Source organism: Corvus kubaryi, unplaced genomic scaffold, assembly GCF_017639235.1.
Source record: "Corvus kubaryi isolate FWS band 111438036 unplaced genomic scaffold, C.kubaryi_AGA036_p1.0 split1-37296, whole genome shotgun sequence".
In the NCBI taxonomy this organism is placed as follows: domain Eukaryota; kingdom Metazoa; phylum Chordata; class Aves; order Passeriformes; family Corvidae; genus Corvus; species Corvus kubaryi.
In genome coordinates, this window is record NW_024582075.1 from 10449180 (window position 1) to 10463650 (window position 14471).

General features: G+C 38.6%; 1 protein-coding gene across 1 annotated transcript; it reads left to right on the forward strand.

The window, feature by feature from the left end:
- The first annotated feature begins 154 nt into the window (after window positions 1-154).
- FXN (frataxin) lies at window positions 155-11411 on the forward strand. The gene is made up of 5 exons (XM_042013202.1): window positions 155-499; window positions 1655-1737; window positions 3083-3203; window positions 6564-6661; window positions 9392-11411. The coding sequence occupies exons 1-5, from the start codon at window positions 413-415 to the stop codon at window positions 9543-9545; spliced, it is 543 nt and encodes a 180-aa protein (XP_041869136.1). The 5' UTR covers window positions 155-412; the 3' UTR covers window positions 9546-11411.
- Window positions 11412-14471: the final 3060 nt, after the last annotated feature.

The following is a 14471-nucleotide window of genomic DNA, read 5'->3' on the forward strand; positions in this document are numbered from 1 at the left end:
GGCGGGGGCGGGGGTGCGGCCGGGCGGTGGCACCGGGGGCGCCCCGAGGGCGGGCACAGCCGCCGTCAGCCTCACGGTGAGCGGGGGGCGGGCGGACGGCGGGGGCGAGGCGCGGCCTGCGCGGGAGCGGGCGGGGCGGCCGTGGCGGAGCGCCGGCTGGGGCTGGTGGGCAGGGAGGGAAGGGCGGCAGCCAGGGCAGCCAGCGCCGCCGCCGGGCCTCCTCGGAAGCCGTCCCACAGCGGGGCGCGTCCTTCCTCCTTCCCTCTCTCCCGCCTGCCTTCTCCCTTTCTCCTTCCCTCCGTGCCCCGGGAGCTGCCGCACACGGGAGCTGGTGCACTCGTCTGCTGCCGCTCTCCAGGCGCAGAAGGCGGTGCTGGGGCCGCCCTCAGCCGGGTGTGCTACGCCGGGGCAGATGCCGGCTGCGTGCTGGCACCGCTGTTGCCAGCCTCCAGTCACAAACGGAGTATGGGCACACACTGATGGAATTAGAGCTGCTCAGGTTGGACAGAGCCTGAACGTGTTCTTGGTCTTGTAGCTTTTGATCTTAAGTGTGTATGAAAGAAATGCTGTAGGGTAAAAGGGTACAGTCAAACATGTAGGCACCGTGGTGTGTTTTGTCGGCCTGTACTGATGTTTCGCCGTTCTGTCCTTTCTGCCTGTGTCGTGGTTTTGGACTAACAGGCGGCTCATCGGTAATGCCTGCGGATAGATGTCAACCACATGGAGAGAGATCGGCCTGTGTTTTGCTCTTCGATGCTTGAAGAGAAGCTGTCATAGCTCCTTTGCAAATGTCACTTGCTTTTCAACGCAGTTTGAAATTTTCTGAACATGCACGAGTACACAAAAAGTAATAATGAATGTTGTTTTACCATTAAACCGAATAGTCAGCACCAGTTAAGAAGAAAATGGAAATCATGCTATCTTCCTTTCTTGGTGGATAGCATAAGTACTTCTGCTAGTGTGTCTGACCTGGGGATTAGCTTTATTTTCATGCTTGTATTGGTTTCCCTCAACGGGGTTACCCATTTTGTTCCCCTGTCTGATACTGCCAGTGTGGCAATACAGCTTTTCCATAATTTTGATTTGCTTTTTAAAGCCTTCTTTCTTTTTCCTGCCGAGAGAAATTAGAAGTTAAATGGCTTGTTTTACGGAGAGATCTGGAATCTGAAGTGGGTTTGGCTCTTTTGTATGTAAGAAGGAGTCGGGGTTTGTGTTTATTTCGATTTAATATGTTCCTGACTTCCAGCAGAGGGACACATGTTGATAGTTCAGCATTTGAGCAGTGGATACTTAGGAAAATCTGGGCCTAAGCCATTTAATTGTCTGAAGTTACTCAGTAATTAGAGTGGTAGAACAATAGAAAGGTTAGAATAGTTCTCTATTCCTAGTTTATTCCTGTGCGAATGAAAGGGTACGGGGTTTTTTTCCATTAGCTTGTATGAGGAAGACAATGAGATTTTAGATTGTTTCAATCATCCAAGGACTAAAGCTGCATAATTCTTTCCATTTTAGCCCTGTGATATAGAATATGAACATTTTTACTTGAGCATGGAAAGGACTTGAAGGATTTGTTTAATTTGTATGATAAATGCATAGTTTGTAATTCTTGATGTTTTAACTTTAATTCCATTTTACTTGTGCTTACTTTAAACAGCAGTTACAATTTTCTTCAGATGTGAAGAGCAGGACTGTTTGGCTCATGAATTTGAGAAATGCAGGAACTCTGAGTGACACAAGGTAAAATGTATTTTGAGATACACATATGAAAATATCAGTTACGTATTTTAAAATAACTTATATGCATATTAAGACTACCAAACTAATGTAATGTTGATGTGATGTAAAGGACAGCTACAGTTTTAGCTAAAAGCATCTTGTGTGAATTTGGGAAGTTGCTTAGGAAATAACTCATGTGCCTAAACGCAGGTGTTTAGCACCATTTCACATATGCCAGAGGACATGAAATTTCTGCTTGTTCTGAGAGGATGTGACACAGTATCCGTTGGCGACTTCTCCCCTTCTGATGCAGCAGTTGGAGACACCCTAAAGGATTGTGCAGATGTCTGAAATGGCTCTTGCCTTTAAGTGCCTATAGTGCACCCTGAACCAGTACATGAATCCTGCCCGATCCAAAGGCTTTCTCCATGCCCCAAGGCATTTTTGTGGTGTCCCTCATATCAGTGACATAGAGCATATTTCAGTTACTGGATAATAAGAAAATTTTTTAAAAGATACGTTTTATATTATCAGCTGATATAGATTGTATATTCAGCCCATATTCACTGTTTTATTGCCATATTAGCAAAAACTGAAATTATTTCACTGAATTTTTTGTTGGTAGAGAGACCCCTCTACACACTCAGTTAAAGCTGACACTTTTATGGATGGAAAAACTTAAGTGATTTAATTGCATTTACATTTGGTTAATTAAACTGATCTAGACTTTGTTCCGCTAAAGAGGAAAAGAGAAGCGGTCTCACAGGTGCTGTAAGCCTTATGTAATGGCCACAAGGGTGCTTTGAGACTCTCTGGAGAAGACTGTAATTCATAAGTGTTAGTTCATAAGCACAGTTTAAATAACACCTAATTACCAGGTTGTGTGGGTAATTCCAGTTAAGAAGGCAAAGGCTATACATAAACATGGTAAGTGATGTTGACGTTTCTAAACTGCGTATGGCTACAGCAAATTTTGGAGAGTCAAATGACATACATTTCTAAATGGGAGATGCTTTTGTGTCTATTTGTAGAGTTCAAAACTAAGCAATTCTTACACGAAGTCCTTTTCTGAAAATGCCTTACTTCGAAATCTGACACTGTTTACTAAATGGGGGTTAGTATCTAAGGAAGTAAGTACATCTGCTTCAGTTAAGAGATCTCTAATAGCAATTAATTTCAAAATTTCACCTCCATTTATAAGGTGGATTGTCACCTACATCACCTTAAGAAAACTGATTACTTTTATACCATCATTTCATGGTGACTGTTTCATCCAAGGTCATGGTCTTGGTATGTTTTTTATTATAGGGAAAATGTTGTCTTCCATGATTTTCCTCCTAATTATGGACTTACATGTAATTTGTAGCTCTTTAGATGAAACCACTTACGAGAAACTGGCTGAAGAAACACTGGACTCCTTAGCAGATTTCTTTGAGGACCTGACAGATAAGCCTTTTACCCCAGAAGATTATGATGTCTCTTTAGGGGTATGTTTTAAACATTGTATTACCACTGTAATTATTGTAGGTTTTTTCCTATTATTTGGAGGAGAATTTTAAATTAGTCACCTTAGTGCTGACACTTAAAATACAGTGAGTTTTTACACCTTTATTGTATACTGATGGGGGCAACAATTCTGGTGAAAAGTAACACATACTGTTGTATGATTTGGGAATTTAAAATGTTTCACGTTTAAGAGAAAGACATAGTTCTACAGTAAATGAGCAGAAGAGGAGACAGAAACTGTTTTCTGATTTCACATTCGTCTATAAATTTTCCTAAAGAGGCATAGGTATCTGGCATAGCAATCAGTTGCCTTCTGGTGAATACTGGAACAGTAGGCCTACGTGGCATAGTACATCACATGTAACTGTTAGAGCAGTTTCTTTGATTGCCCTGAAGACAGAGAAGCAGCGTTTGTGTTGACCAGGTAGCGTGGGTTTGTCCTGGCTTCACTGATGACAGCCTGTGGTGGAGAGAAGCAACAGAGGGTGCCGTGTTTGGATAGATGGTTGCAGAAGTGACACCAGAGCATAGGTGGGGAGAAGGGCTACTATCGTAGGAGACCTTGTATGGCTGGAGCCTTCAGTAGTCAGCCCACTCACATTCTTTTACAGGAGTGACAGAATCAGATTAAAAATATTTGTTTTATTTGTATAGGGAATTTATTAGTTTTTATATAAATTCAGTGCCTGAAGTGATTTATGTATTTCAGCCCTCGACTTGGAGAAGGGTGCAGTTTCTCTCTACACTACTGACTGCTACATAGGTCTTTCATTACTGCAGTTTTTTGAGGTCACACAATTACTGCTCCCTCTTCATGTCTTACCACAATGAGATTGCCTTCTCCTGGCACTGTCAGTTAAGGTTTTATGCTCAGGGATGTTGAATTGCATGCTTTGGGTTTCACTGTGCAAAGCACAAAACCAAGACAAAAGCCTGTAGTTTTGGACTTGCTTCTGTGTAGCTTTGTAATCATAATTGTCATTCTGTATTTCTGATAGCTAAGATATAATATATTGTCAGTAGCTTTGTGTTTAGCAAATACTATTTGTTGCTTTAATTAAGTATGTAGATAATGTGACAGCTAATTGCTTTTCTGGTAAAAAGCATTGTTTAGCCGTTAGTCTTCAGTATGTTTTAGGATATCAGAACCTATTAGCCTTATCCGACTATCTTAGGAAAAAAATAGCAATGGTTGAAACTTACCTCTTTAGTATTCTTAGATGCTTCATTATGTTAATCTGATGGGTCATGTCATAATTGTTTTCTCCATCTACTGTATGGTGGATTATGTTTGACATTGACTAATGGTAATACATCTTAATTTTTACCAGTGGTCCTTTTGCTATATAGACTGTATGATGACAGTTAATAATATGCTGTCATTTCTGTTAAAAGCAGAAAGTTAAATAGGCCAAGTTTTAATTCCAAACAAACAGGGTCAGTGCTGCAGAAAGCCACAAGGTGGCGAACGTGATAAAGGTCTGTTGTGCCTGTTGTAAATTTTATTGCTTTGTGCAATTTATATCTTCATGTTCAGGAAAAAAAAAAGGCTCTTTAGAAGAATATTTTTCTTACCAGGAACTAGCAAACCAATCCAATAGTACAAAACACATACAGCAGTATTTCTCAAAATATGGTAAAAATATCTTGCAATTTAAGTTCTTAAAAGATCAAGTTGTATTTTCTAGTATTTCAGAAGTACTGTAAAATGTATGAGGAAGTGTTTTCAACACAGCAGTAGAGGTTAAACTCTATTTACTTTGGAAGGATAGAGCAACAGTACTCTCTAACAGCTGACACGTGGTATAAATAATAGTATAAATTTTTGTTAACTCCTTGAAAACCTATTTACTTATAGTGTTTTTGTAGCATATAGCATGACACCGTGTTGAATATTTAATATGACACTAAAATCACATAGAAGAATGCTGAAACCTGTATATCATTATGCTGGCCTAATCCCCCATCCTGTTCTTATTCTGCTGTATCTCTGCAATTCTAAGACTATTGAGTTATGGAAAACTTGAAGTTCTGACAGCCAGAGAAGTAGCTTGTTCTTGTCCTTCTCTGCACTGTACCAATGTCCAGTAGAAATAACTGGCAGAGCAATCTGATGGGACTTCTAAGGAGACCCTTTTATTTTTATTGTATTGATTGCAGATATAAATGCCTTAGCAAGCACAGAAACAACATGGAAACTAAGGTAAAAAATCAGATCCTGAGATTATTATTTTATGCGTGGTGGTAGTTGAGATAGGTCAGAAACCAGTAACACTGAGTTACTTTGTAGGGGAAGAGGGGAAGGAAGCTTTGAGTTGCTGCTTGTGCTACAGGGGATGTTTGCAGGCAGTAGATACTCATACATTAAAGCATTTTTCCGCACAGTGAGTGTTTGTACATAACAAACAGCTCTAGCAATGGTAGCTAGCTCTATTAGTATCTTCTGACTAAAGCATGACAAGTATGATACCCTTAAAGAATCTCTATTGTGCTGTGGGGCTTGAAGTATTTGAGATACTGCAAACTAAATAAATTATTATCTGAATCATCACATTGCATTCTGTAGAAATGTTTCCCTTTTTAATTAGTTTCATTCAGATCATCTTTGGATTAACTCCAGTCCAAGTGTTGTTGTTTTTTCACTCTTGAAGTCAGAACAGAAAACATTTTTGTCAGTTACAAGAAATGTGAATCATGTTGTCAGTAAGAAATGTGAGCAAGAAAGAGAAAATAAATGTTCATTAGGATAATGGTCTAAAGGTGGCATAACTAAAGCAAACCCAGACCTCATGGGGTTTAGAACTGGAACTTTTTTGAGGTACAAATCAGAATTATCGAGGGAAAAAAGTGTTTATTCCCTGTTAAACTATTACAGTTACTTAAAAAAAGTCAAATCACATGGCTCAGAAATCTAGCAATGTCACATAGAACTTCTTGATTTGGAACCACACCAGTTCTGCATTGTTCATTAATAGAAAAAAGTCGTTACTGGAGGATGTTTTAATCATTGTAAAATGAATTGCTGTGGTCTGGTCCTTTCAAGATGCCACATTCAAGCTCAAGAGTATTATTTAAGTAGTGCCATTGTGAATGGCATAAACACACTAAAATCAAACTTTGACCAGAAGGTTTAAAGTCTAGATCAGACTCAAAGATATGCAGTTTGGGCTAGGTATTACTGTAAGTTTTTAATATGTAGTGATCATTCTTCCTAGCTGTTGTTTGGGAGATGGTTCAGAATGTGATACAGATATGTAAGTTTCTGCCACTGCAGATGAAGTAATTGTTGTCAAAGTAACAGGATACAATTTTTTTATTTCTTGCTTTCTTTGTCTTTTAAGAGTGGAGTACTAACAGTTAAACTGGGTGGAGACATGGGAACATATGTAATCAATAAGCAAACACCAAACCGGCAGATTTGGCTGTCCTCACCCACTAGGTAAGTTATGTGTAAGTTTGTTACGTAATATCTGCAGACTGGGTGGAAATGTACTTCCCCTTATTTATAGCATGGCACGATCACATTATATCTTTTTCATAAGTAACCCTTCTACTCTGTATATTCTCAAAACATGATATAATCTAGATGTTCAATAATGGTTTGGTATAGAGGTTCAGGGCACACTGCAATATTACTGGCATACCTAAATTAATACAGGAAATGTGTAACAGAGAATTTTCATACACAGTTTCAGCCCAAAACCACTGTCTACAGGAATATAGCCTATTCATAGGAAATATAACCAGCAGTGATTAAAAAGAAACGAACAAAGCTTCTGTTGGAAAAAGAGCAGTGATGATGTCATGATCTAAACCTTTCTTTGTGTTTTAAACAGGGTGGCTCCTTCCCTTTTAAGCTTGTGGGATTTCCTGCTTTGCATGTTTATGTATGCCCACACTGGTTGTTTTTGTCCAGCATCTGCCCTTCACAGGAGCCTTAGCTAGCTGCTTCCTCTGCCTTTTCTAATGCTGTGTTTTGATCCATTCCAGGTTTTCTGATTGGTTTCAGCAGGGAGGGCAGCCAGATAAGTGGGAAAATGCTGTAGCTGTCTCCCTCCAAAATCTGTATTCTTTGCCACTATCCCTGGAAAAGAACCCAGGGAGCTGATCAGTGTTACTGGTAAAGGAACCAGTTTATAAGATTTTTGCGTCACTGACACATGGGCTTCGTATATTTCTGAAAACCAAAATTCAGATAATTCCTGTCTGTTGAGCTCTAGTTGAGCTAAGACATGTGTGCTCCAGAATATGGAGTATGGAGTTCAAGAAAAAAGTTAAATTTTTCCTTTTTATAGTCCCTTAACTGCTATTACAATAAACAGTGGTATTTCCTGGAATATGATGCTGTGTGTTTGCTTACTTGCTAACTTCTGAAAAGCAACTCCAGCAAATACTGTATGATCTGGACTGACATTTTCTTAAATGCAGTATGCTGGGAAGTGAAAGAAGCCAATGTTGCTGCCAGTAATCACTTGCACTGCATGTTTTGGGGCACTTTTACAGTAAATGTTGATCTTGAGTCTTTAAGAACATATCCTGAGGGAGACAAATTTTTCAAGATGTGAGACATTTTTCTTGGAATTTTTTTGGCCTTCTGTTTGATATTGAGTGTCTGTACACCTAAGTGAAAACTTTACTTAGTTGACAGTTACAAAAAAAGGGCATGAGGGGATGTGTGCAACCTGCCAGCAGTGTGATTGCAGTAATTTCATGTGGCTCCTGACTGAAAAGACTTTTCAACCTTACACGATATTTCTTGGCAATACCTTAATGTGTTACTTTAATTCTTTTCTCTTATGATTGAAAAATATATGCAGACTTTCCATGAGAAATACATTTAATTTATATTTAAATTTTTAGGCATTTTACAGAATTCACTCGATCTTTGTTTAAACAATTAATTTAAGAGTCACATTTGTACAGCATTTTGGAGATTCATAGAGCTATGAAGGCATTTCATATGCTAACCTGATCACTGATATTTACTGCATAACATTTAAAACCAGTTCAGATAACATACATATTTCTTCGTCATTGTTAAATGTTCTCTCTTAGCCTGATTTTCATGAATGACAGGATCCCATTCCATCGTTCTGTAGGTGCAGGAGAGTATAAACATACACTTGTGCCACAGAGGTGAAGTGAGAAATACTTCATAAAGTAACTGAAACACATAACCCTGATTCAAACAGTTACCACTTCTCATACAGAAAGTGAGATTTCAGTGGAAGTGACTTGGGTTTGTGTTGATTAGTGGTTGGAAAGTGGTTCTTCAATTGACTATTGTGAGTAATTCAGGATATTCAAGGTTCAGATCAGTGTTTATGCTTGCAGAGAGAGAACCTGCAGATTGTTCTTATGTGTGTATAGGATAGTCTGTTCTCTAGCAGACTTTGCATGTTGACTGACTGAGTTCCAAGGCATATGTCCTACAAGATCGAGGGTTTATCTGTTTATCCCAGATGACCATTTCATTCCTTTCTCTTTTCTTTGCTTAGTTGATGTTAACAGCAGTGAGTACCTTTCAGTCATGTGACATGTGGAAAACTGGGTGGACACAAAGGTCTGGAATAGAACCCAGGTGTTCAAGTTTCTTTCTTGATACTTAATGTAGGCCTGGAAAAATCAAGCCAGCAACAATATGATAGCGCAGAGAAAAATAGCATTTTAGGTATAAATCTCCCACATGCCAATAGATTTGCTTTCAGGCACTAAATTATTTTGTTGCATCTAAAATGAAATGATTTGTGCTTTGCTGTGCTTAGAATGTTTGCAGGAACTAATCAGTGGCATTAATTCAGCATTATACAAATATCTATTGTGATATTTGTGTGCAAGAAAATTATACGTGTGAGGGAAGAATGGGATAAAGGAAGAAATTGTGGGGAAATCAGTGCCAAAAGCAGGAAGGGAAAGTGCTTGAGTTCCCTGGGAGTGACTGATGTATCTTGTCACCTTTCAGATATATTTGTTTGATGGCTCCGTAGTTCCTGACATATCAGGCTTTTTCTGCTCCACTTCCTCAGACTGCCTACCAGCCGTTCCCCATGCTATCTGTTCCTTTTCCTGGGCACTCTCTGGCATACATTATGCATACAGGCTTCCAGCAGTTCTCCTGAAATAATCTGTACTTACACAGTGTGTGATGTTCTGTTGTGTTTTTTTCTAGTGGGCCCAAGCGCTATGATTGGACCGGACGGAATTGGGTATATGCTCATGACAGAGTATCTCTTCATGAACTACTATCAAAAGAGTTTTCAACAGCTTTAAAAACTAAATTGGATTTGTCCTGCTTAATATATTCTGGGAAAGAAGATACTTGATTATATTCTACCTCATGGAAGTTCAAAAACTTTAACCTCAAGCCAAGCTCTTTCTTGGGCTGAAGTACCTGAGCTTAATTCTGTGGTTTTCTTTGGCATCAATATGTTGTGCAACCAAAATGAAAATAATATGTTTTTTCTCTAGTGCTCAGTCTTTGGATTTCTGTGTCGCTGTTTAAATCTGTGTCCGTGTAGTACAGGTGGTTGAGGTCGCCCATCTTGTCACTTCATTTCTTGCTTTCTTTATGCAGAAGTCATGAATTCCTAGTGTCTGTAGACTTGTTTGCATGTAAGGACTGACCCACCTGGTGACTTCTGACCAGCACACAAACACTGAACTTTTCTTGGTGAAACATTCATGCAAAACAAGAAATGCCTGTGAGTTACATTGACATAAATTGTGGTGCTGTGAATGTATTGCCTCGAAATTTGTGGCTATAGTAACACATCATAGTCACATTGAACATGTCATAATGCATGTAATGACAGTTTTTTCTCTTAGTATTACAGAACTTGCTATTTTCTCCAAATTCTAAATTGTAGTTTGTTTCACCTCAGGATTTTTTTTAAGCTAAACTTTAAATTACTTGGAGATTTGTGTGGCTCTAACCATGATATGGAACTGGAAAGACTAGTATGTGAAGTTTAAGCTGTACAACAGTATCTCTGCAAACATTTCATTCTGTTACCGTGCATTTCTCTTTCTCTACCTTTTTGTTCTTCAAAGAGTAAAAATAAATACTTTTTCTTTTGAGCTGAGCAAAATTAAGTTCATGGTAGCAAAAATTTGCACTGATTTTATTCTACTGCATCTCTTAAGTGATTTTAGATTATCTTTTTAACACCATGATACAGCAAGGCTCCCCCTGGCACCATGCTGATGCAGAAATTTTTTAGAACCAGGTATGGTTCTTGGGCTGATGAAGCTGTCTTTGTCAGGCTGTTAAATATGTGAAGGAAATAAACTATCTACTTCAGATCTTAAAACAGAAACTTTTAAAAGAAATGATGAACAGCAACACTTCAGCATTTGCACTATTATATTATTACCACTTGCAGGCTTTAACCACCTATAAAATGGAAGGACCAAGTTGTTGACTAATGAATGAGGAAGCAATTATACCATACTCTTGCAGATTGTGTGAAAATATGTTCAGAGCAAAATATTTTTCTTCTTGGTTTCTCTGATGCTATGGTTAGTTTGGCATGATTCTCTAGCTGGCTTGACAGGTAATGATTGGTTTTGTCATTGAAAAACAATAACTGTAAAGTGTTCTTGCCCAGTATTTGCATTTAGAGTATAAGCATTGTTACCTGCTATTTCTCACTACTAAACAGAGAAACATGTCACCAGAAGTAGCTCTTAGTTAATGGTGCATGCCGTTTGCATATTTTACAATCAATATAAATTTCAGCTCTTCCAGATGAGGTAAATACAATGACTCCCAAATCTCATGAATCTTACTAAAAAATGACAGGGAGTTAAAAATAGAACATGTTTTTGCTGTTCTGAATTTAGAACACTGAAGATAATTTACAGCATATGGAAGTATGTATTTTTTATGTAGTTATTTTTGTAATATTTAGCTTGATCTCCTACAATTTCAGATAGTCATTTAAACACGTTTGTGTAGAAGTTAATGACTTGATATTTGAATCGAGAATACTTTTTCCTGGTTATTCCTTTGCCTGACCATGTGTAATTATTTTTTCCAATTGATTTTTCCAAAAATTATTTTCTTAAGTAATTTGCATGCAGTATGACCACTAACATGCATCTGATTCATATTTGGATGTTCATTCTCCATTCCCTTACATCTGGTACAAATGTTTATACCAAAATAAAGTTGCATGTAGAATTCTTAATTCATTATGTAAAGGTGTGATTTGAGAGTTTGATGATAAGGGTGAAGGCCGCAGATGTGTGCATACTTTTGAAATCTTTCTTAAAACACATACTGGAAAGATTCTGTCCAAATGTGGTCAGTTGAGGTGGATTTTAATAAGAGCAGTTCAGCTTTCACAGTTTACATGCCTGGCCCTTCCTCTGTAACACACTGCTGTTTATGCAAACAATTTCCTGGGTTTAGGTATCTGAGTAACAAATGGATTTAATCTTAACTGGTGAAGATAAATAGTGTCAGCAAGTTGGAATGAGTTTTATCTTGATGTACAAAATGAATCATAGGACATGACTCATTTTTTGCTTTAATACTTGCATCAAATTTTAAGTAGGGGCAAGGACTCCCATGAGCTGTCACACTCATACAATGGAGGCACAGAGCAAGCTCTGATCCTAATGTCAGACTGCCTATTGCCCCAAGACAAGTAACACTTCCGTACTATTTTTTGCTTCTGTAACTTACAGAATAAAGAGATTGTTATATAGTTCCCCACCAGACATAATGGCAATAGTTTCTTGCTTCACCTCTCCCAAAAGTAATAGCTAAAGGACAGTCATTAAATATAGACTATGCACCAACAAGATCAATAAGAACCACTATCTTATGGGCATTACTTTTTCCCACAACACAGTTGCTCCACTGTTGGTGAAGGAGAATATGCAGAATATTTTGGAAGGATGAGTGTTGCCATTTGTAGCTTTACTGGCTGCCCAAGCTCAGCACATAACCTGGGGTGTGTTGGGTTTTTTTAGGTGTGTACAAGTTTTCACCAACTGCTAATCTGACCCTTGGTTTTTTTCTGGTTTTGGCTTATGGTCTGAAAGACCTAGTATGTCCAGCCTAGCTACAATTCATTGTTTCCTCTGTGCCGAGGAGTTCTGTGGAAGTCTCGATTCATTCATGTAGTCAAGCCTACAGCAATTGCATGCAGTCTGCATTGGTCGCAAAATACCGCCTTTGTTTGCGAGGAGTTATGTGCCCAAGTTCTTGTCTGGTGTTTGCTCATTCATATTCTTTTCCACTTATGGTAATTTGTCAGAAAACATTACCTCTTCTTTGCAAGATTGTTCCATGTGATAAAATCATTACATTTTACTTCCTTAAAATTCCCAGTGTCTTTTGGCAGCTTCGATAAATGGGACAAAGGCCTGTTGTGAAGAGGTAGCAGAATAAGAGAAGTGGGGTTTGCAGGAAGGTTTGTGTTTGATTATTTTTAGCTTCTGGTTAGTGGTTGAACTCTGTGATTGTGCTAGCTAGCTGTGTAATATATGGGAGTCCTGGGAAGGAAGGCGGAGGCTTGCCAGAATACCTGGAAGAACATTCAAAGTAGTAAAGGAAGCATGGGAGGGGCAGAAGCAAAGGCTATCAGGAAGAGATTAACTTTGACCGACAGCTGATGTTGTTGGTCGGGCAAGGAGAGACATGGGGGAAACTGCTTCATGTTGTGGCCCTTTAGGGAATGGCGTTTTAAATTTAGTCCATACTACTATTTATAATTGTAACCAATCAAACATGTTCCAGTCCATTTTGCTATTGAGATTTTTCTTTTAATTCCTGTATAAAGATAAGAAATAAATTGTGTGGAGTTACCTCCATCTCTCTCCCAAATTGTCTTTTATGTAAATTGTACTGCTGGCAGTTGTAGAACAAAGACAAGATTCATGCCTTTTACTGAGGGAGATGGCCAGTGGAGACTGCTTTACTGGGGATAGGATAAACAGAGCTCTGAACAATTAAAGTATTCTAAACAATTCCTAATTACAAACTTTTTTTGGATTTCAGGTTAAAGAAAGATAGTTTAGATAAGAAAACAATAGATGTTTAAACCTCTCCACTCTTCTGAATTGACTTAAAAATTGTTTGTATCATGGTAATTATGCGATGTGATCAGTAAAACAATGAGTAGTTTTGCAAGCATTGCTACTTTCCAGATGTAGGCTTTTCTACTAGCCGTCAATGTTCTCTACTGTTCTACTAAAAAAAAAATCAGTGATACATTTAATGTGTCCATAGTCTTACTCCTCTTAACAGCATTTTAGAGCCACTAACCACGCATCCTAAGGCAACTGTTACAAAAAGATTTGGAGAACTAACAGATGAAGGTTTAAAACATTCATTAAGGAAACAGGCACCCACCACAGTGTAAATCAAGTGACACATACCTGGAAGTAAGACTAAATTTCCATTCCTTGTGCCTTGATTCTGCCTGAATGCAATATTGTATTACATGCTGATCACAGAGTTAGTCTGTAGCTGACTGAAAACATCAAGTTTGTGAATTAGCACTGAATTACTCTTTTTTTTTTTTTTGGTTTTTCTCTCTGATTTTTGCTGTTGGGGCTTTTAGACTGAAATAGGCACTTGAAGGCTAGTGTGTACACATGCATGTTAATTATTAACTGTAGTACAAGCAGGCTTTTTCCATACAATATCTGAATGCAGTTTCGTATTTGCTGTAATAAAATAGATTCTTTCAGGGCCTCCTTCCAAAGTCCAGCCCCTTCATACTGTTTGCCTTCTTTATCTTACTTTCTGTATGAGACATAGTGCATGACCTGTACCTATTGAGGAGGAAATTTATCTGAATTAGAAATGCTGTGGGAATCTAGAATATTTCTCACCTGCAACTAGCAACAAACCAGAAAACTTGTAAGTAGATTTTGTTCCGCAGGCCTGATACGGGCGCTGTTTAATTTTAGAGGGGCTTGCAAGGGGTTTAGCTGTCCACCAGATAAGACAGCAGATAAGAAATTCCTGGTGACGTTTAGTGCTTTACAATGCAAAAGAAATACGACTCCAAAGAATCCTGCCGGGGCTGTTTGGCCTTGCCTTTCTCATCTCGGCTGCAGGACAGCAGTGATGCCGAAAGCTGATACCTGTGGAATGCCAGCCTGAAGTGTATTTCTCTTATGGTGTGTTACAGTTTCGGGAACAGTATTGGTGTTCCGGCCTGGAAATGGAGCTACTCTGCCTTCTGCTAATCTTGTGTATTTCAGCTGAGAATGATGTGTGAACAGAGCCC

Excerpts from the sequence above, each read along its gene's own strand:
- FXN (XM_042013202.1), top strand. The coding sequence starts at position 413 with ATGCCGGCTGCGTGCTGGCACCGCTGTTGCCAGCCTCCAGTCACAAAC. Across the intron at positions 500-1,654 it reads ATGGAATTAGAGCTGCTCAG|CAGTTACAATTTTCTTCAGA; the intron begins GTTGGACAGAGC and ends TACTTTAAACAG. Across the intron at positions 6,662-9,391 it reads TGGCTGTCCTCACCCACTAG|TGGGCCCAAGCGCTATGATT; the intron begins GTAAGTTATGTG and ends GTTTTTTTCTAG.